At 62.3% G+C, this 5,379-nt stretch overlaps 1 protein-coding gene across 1 annotated transcript; it reads left to right on the top strand.

Annotated features, from left to right (window-relative positions):
• Nucleotides 1–466: 466 nt before the first annotated feature.
• IRX3 (iroquois homeobox 3) lies at nt 467–3,643 on the top strand. The gene is made up of 4 exons (XM_066557639.1): nt 467–688; nt 1,168–2,266; nt 2,768–2,834; nt 3,589–3,643. Exons 1-4 carry the CDS (start codon nt 467–469, stop codon nt 3,641–3,643), a joined length of 1,443 nt encoding a protein of 480 aa, XP_066413736.1.
• The last annotated feature ends 1,736 nt before the right edge of the window (nt 3,644–5,379 follow it).

Raw genomic sequence — 5,379 nt, 5'->3', positions numbered from 1 at the left:
GGGGGGAAAGCAGCTAGTGACAAACCCGGCGAGAGCGAGCTCTGGGCATGAGAGAGAGAGGGAGGCAGAGGGAGAGAGAGACTTAAAAGAAATAGGAGGGGCTTGTGAGAGACTAGAAATGTCAATCAGAGCCCAGAGTCCCAATAATCTCAGGCAATCTGTTAGGACCTGACCTGGGTCCACTCAGATCAATAGGAAAAGTGAGAGAAGAAAGAAGCGATCGGATCGTTTACCGCGGCGGCCGAGGACAGGAGGGAGCCCGCGGCCTCCGCGCACCCCCGGCTCCCCCCCATGTCTGCCGGAGTTTGCGGGAGGCGCTGAAAGTGCGGGCGGCCGGCGAGGGCGAGCGACCCGGCTCCCTCCTCCGCTCCCGGCCCTGCTACTTTCTCCCCTTTCTCTCCCTTCTTCCTCTCGTCTCCCCCCCCTCCTCTTCCTCCTCCCCCCTCCCCTGCCCCGCTCCCCCACCATGTCTTTCCCCCAGCTGGGCTACCAGTACATCAGGCCGCTTTACCCGGCGGAGCGCCCGGGGAGCGGCGGCTCCCGCGGCGGCGCCGAGCTGGCCCCGTCCGGGACCCTCTCCAACGTGCTCTCCTCCATGTACGGCGCGCCCTACGCCGCCGCCGCCGCCGCCCAGGGCTACGGAGCCTTCCTGCCCTACGCCGCAGAGCTGCCCATCTTCCCCCAGCTGGTAAGAGGCCCCCGGGGCTCGCCGCTCGCTCCCCGGGGCGCTCGGTTCGCGCCGGGGATCGGCCCGGGGGGAGCCGGGGAAGACGCCGGGAGGGCTGTCAGGGGAGAGACGGGCGCTATCGCCGCCCTGGCCGGGAGAGCCGCCGGAGAGCGGCAGGGCTGGAGCGGCGGCCCCGCAGCGTCCCCCCGCTCCGCCCGGGGGTTTGATGGTGGCGGGGACCGGCCCCCGCGGCCGCCGGCCCTGCCGAGCACACGCGAGTGGGGAGCCGGTGCTGCCCCCGAGGCACCGGCGGGGCCCGGGCTGCCGGGGCCGCAGCGTGCCCGGGACCGGCACCGGGGCGCTCCGCGGTGGGGGAGGCAGCGCGGCCCGGCCGCCCCGCCGGTGCCGACGGGCTCCGTTCCCGGTAAGCGCAGCGGGACGGAGCGGACCCGGGCCCGGCGCGCCATCTCAGCCGGGCCGCCCCTTCCCTCTCGCTGCAGGGCGCCCAGTACGAGCTGAAGGAGAGCCCGGGGGTGCAGCACGCCGCCTTCCCCCCCCACCACCCTGCCTTCTATCCCTACGGGCAGTACCAGTTCGGGGACCCGTCGCGGCCCAAGAACGCCACTCGGGAAAGCACCAGCACCCTCAAGGCCTGGCTCAACGAGCACCGGAAAAATCCCTACCCCACCAAGGGCGAGAAGATCATGCTGGCCATCATCACCAAAATGACCCTCACCCAGGTCTCCACCTGGTTCGCCAACGCGCGGCGGAGGCTCAAGAAGGAGAACAAAATGACCTGGGCCCCCCGCAGCAGGACGGACGAGGAGGGCAACTCCTACGGGAGCGACCACGAGGGGGAAGAGGACAAGAGGGAGGACGAGGAGGAGATCGACCTCGAGAACATCGACACAGAGAATATCGAAAGCAACAAGGACGAGCTCGAGGACGATCTACAGGATGCCGACCTCCTGCACTCTGACTCCAAAACGGACTCGGAGGGATCCGAAGGCTTTGAGGACCTGCCCGGCTCCGAGGAGCGCTACGACAAGGCCTCCGAGGGGGAGCCGCACCACCTCCGCCACCACCACCTGCACCACCACCACCATCACCATCACCACCACAAGTGCGAGCTGCCCGCCACGGCCGCACCCGTGGGCCCGGAGCCCCTCAAGCCGCCGCCGCCCCACCTCTCGCCCCCCTCGTCTGCCTCTTCCTCCGCCGCTTCCTCCCCGACGGACGGCGCTTTGGCCGGCTCCTTGCCGAAACCCAAGATCTGGTCGCTGGCCGAGACCGCCACCAGCCCGGACAACCCCCGCAAGTCTCCCGGCGGCGGCTCTCCGCCGGCGGCCGCCCCCCAGCCGCTGCCGCTGCCCACCCCGCCGCCCCACAGACTCGTCTCCTCCTGCCCCCTGGGCAAGTTCCCCAACTGGACCAACCGCGCCTTCCCGGCCCACCACCACCACCACCACCCCCCGCACCCGCTGGCCTTACTGAACACTCCCCACCTGCTGGGGCTGGGGGCCGCCTCCGCCGCCCCCCCCGCCGCCGCCTTCCCGCGGCCCGCGGACCAGGCGCAGAGCGCGGAGCCCGTCGGAGCAGGTGACCGCTGAGGGACGCGGCGGGGACGGGCCGGGCCGGCAGCCGCCCGGGGGGCTCGGCGGAGCGGAGCGGCGCGGGAGGCCCCGGGGCCGTGTGCGTGCGGCCGGCCCCGGCGGTTCTGACGGTGCCCCCGGCCCGGCGCGGTCCGGCTCGGCGCGGAGCAGCCGTCGGGGCGCAGGTGGCGGCGGGCGGGGGCCCCGGGGCGGTGGCGGAGGTCTCTTGGCCGGGGTAGTCTCGATCCCCGAGAATTACCTTCCTTCAACGGAGATAATTTTTGTTGCTGTTGTTGTCGCTTTTGCGGGAAGGACCCGGCCGCCAGGTCAGGCTCGCTCCGGGGTCAGCGTGTTTTCTCTGACGGTCACCTCTGCAAGCAGAGCAGTCGTTGTGTCGTATTTGCAGCTCGCTGAGAAAAGAGCTTAAATCTCGAGGCTTAATTCAGGGATGGGAGGAATAAAACAGGGGCTATAAAGGAACGCTTTCCCCCCCCCCTTCTCTTTTTAGATCGATCTAGTGCCTTGGAAGTAGAGAAAAAGTTACTAAAGACAGCTTTCCAGCCAGTGCAGAGGCGGTAAGAGATGGCTCCCTCCGTCTCCTCGGGATGTATGGAGGCAGTTGTAAATTGTTAGCTTATTTTCTCCGCTTCTTTAGGTTCCCTTTCCAGGGCGGTTTCTTGTTCTTCCTCTGCGCGCGCGGTGGGTTATTCTGTTTATATATTTTCTTTGCTGTTCTCCGTTGTGGCCCCCGGGAGCGATTCCCGCGGGCAGGCCGATCTGCGCTCGGGGGCCTTGGGGCTGCGCGGCCGCGGAGCCCGGGCGCGGGTCGCCCCTGGCCCGGGAGCACATCCCTGAGCCCCCCGCAGCGCGGATCACCTCCCGCCGCTGTCGCTTTGCCGGTGGGAGAGGCACCGAGACAGCAGAAAATAGTAAAATGAAATATAAATTAAAAATTATTAATAATAATAATAATAATAATAATAACAACAACAATGATATTGAAAGCGAAACAAAAAAAAACCCGCCCAGAGTATGAAAGCTGAAGAGGCTGAGCTTTGCCGCCCCAAATTTGGCGTAGCAGTCACTCAATTTCAATGAGAAACCAATTACCCTTTTGATTGATTGAAACCACGGGGATCGGGCCCGCCGTGTTTTCGTAGTTAAATACATTTACTATAAGTCATTCTGAAAGCTTTTTATATATATAAATCTATTAAAATATTAACAACAACAACAAAACCAGAGCTACCTGCAGTTACAAATATTGTGCCAGCCCAAGCTCACTAGAAATCCTATTAAATTTTTTTTTTCTGTGTCATTTTTTTCCAGGCCCCAGAACCAACTTGACGCCGCTATGGTTCTATCGGCGCTCTCATCATCATAGTTAATTTTTTATTGTTGTTGTAATGATTGTAAAAAAAGTCTCTGTATAGTTACAACTTGTAAGCATGTCCGTATATTCAAACTGAAAAGGAAAAAAAATACCCGCTTCTGTCCTATCACCTGGGTTAGCTGAGCTGTGAGATTTTTTTGGAAGTCCAGTGAGAATTAGGTGTTCCCCTTTTTTTTTTTTTTTGGTTGTTGTTGTTTGTTTTTGTACATACCGTAAAAATGTACATATGTGTGAACCAAATTGTACAAGAAAGTATATATTTTTGGCTAATAAATAAACTGTTGCCACTTTGACTACACTCTCGTTTCCCCCCTTCTGGAGTTGTTTTCCTCCCGCGGTCCCGCCCCCCCTCCTCCTCTCTCCCTTCCCGCTCGGTTACTGGTTTTGCGCGGCTCCGGGTCGGGCGGAGCGCAGGTGGCGGTGCCGGGCCGGGCCGGGCCGTGCCAGCGGCGGGGCCGAGCCGGGCCGCGCTTCCCGCGGCGGCGCCATCGCTGGAGCCGCAGCGCCCCCTGCAGGCGCGGCCGCTGGCGGGGGGTGCGCGGGCCGAGCGCGGCTCCGGGCGGCCCGGCCGGCAGCTGATCCATCGCCCCCGCGGACCGAATTACCGGGTGCCGCTGCTAACCCCCTCCCCGCCCGCCCCCGCGGAGCGCAGGGCAGCGCGGAGCCGCTGAGAGGAACCTTCGGGGCTCGGTGGTGCCGCCGCGGGTCGGCAGCTCAGCTGCGTTAGTTCTGCCGCCCCCTCCCCTCCTGCTGTGGTGCCGCCCAGGGGGCAGTTTTGGGGTGCTCGCCACAGGCTCTCCGTAAGCGGCGGGGCTGGGGCATGTCCCCGCTCCCGGGGCTTGGCATTCGGGCGGGAGGCAGCGGCCGGAACGGGGGCACCGAGGCGCTGCGGAGAGCCCCGGCGGGGAGCCCCGCTCCGCTTGGGACGCGTGGGATGCGCTCCCGCCGCCCCCGGGCTGGTCCGCCTCCTCCCGGCTCCGGGACGTGCCGGTTGCGCCTCTGCACGCCTCGCCCCGGCAGCCGCCGCCTCCAAAACTTGTAGCTTCGCTTCCCCAGCAAGGTGCTGGAAATCGGCCCATTTCCGCTCCGAAAACATCCCAAGGGGAGTGTGGTAGGAGGGCGAGGGCTGCTCCCCTCCTGCCTTCCCCTTCCCTGCAGCCGGTGCCCGCGGATGGCCGTGCTCATCCCCTCGGCTGATGGGGCAGCTCGGGCAGGTAGAGCTTGTGGGCCGGCTCCCTCCTGCTTTTGTTCCCAGGCTTTTCTTCTCTACCGGGGAGATGTGTCCCCTACCTGTCCTCTCCTTACAGTCCTGGAAACGGCATAATTACAGTGGTGGTGATTAAATAGCTGGTGCTTTTCTCGTTTTGGTGACAGACCCTGCAGAGGGGGAGGGTGCTCAGAGCTAGGAAGCAAGAGTTAAAATGAAGTTAAAGTACAAACAGAAGCACATAGCTGACATGCTTCAAGTTTAGACAGTACAAGATATGCAAATGCACAGGGCTGTGCAGTATTGACATTTTGAGGTCATAGTGATAGGAATGTATTATTTATAGGATTGGGTTGCACTAGGCCGATAAACTACATTTTATATCCTAGGCATCTGTAAGTGATAAGATTTATATATGTGTTTACACTATATATATGTGTATGTATACACACGTTTTATATAGTGTTTTAATGTTTCACAATTAAGATTCCCCCTGACCAGCATTAGGATGGGGACACCC

This window comes from Molothrus aeneus, chromosome 11, assembly GCF_037042795.1.
Source record: "Molothrus aeneus isolate 106 chromosome 11, BPBGC_Maene_1.0, whole genome shotgun sequence".
Lineage (NCBI taxonomy): Eukaryota > Metazoa > Chordata > Aves > Passeriformes > Icteridae > Molothrus > Molothrus aeneus.
Note: the sequence above shows the minus strand (reverse complement) of the source record. Positions and strands in the feature narration are given on the sequence as shown.

Coding starts and splice junctions, on each gene's coding strand:
- IRX3 (XM_066557639.1), top strand. CDS start 467: ATGTCTTTCCCCCAGCTGGGCTACCAGTACATCAGGCCGCTTTACCCG. Junction 689..1,167: donor TGCCCATCTTCCCCCAGCTG/GTAAGAGGCCCC, acceptor CTCTCGCTGCAG/GGCGCCCAGTACGAGCTGAA. Junction 2,835..3,588: donor TTCCAGCCAGTGCAGAGGCG/GTAAGAGATGGC, acceptor ATTTTTTTCCAG/GCCCCAGAACCAACTTGACG.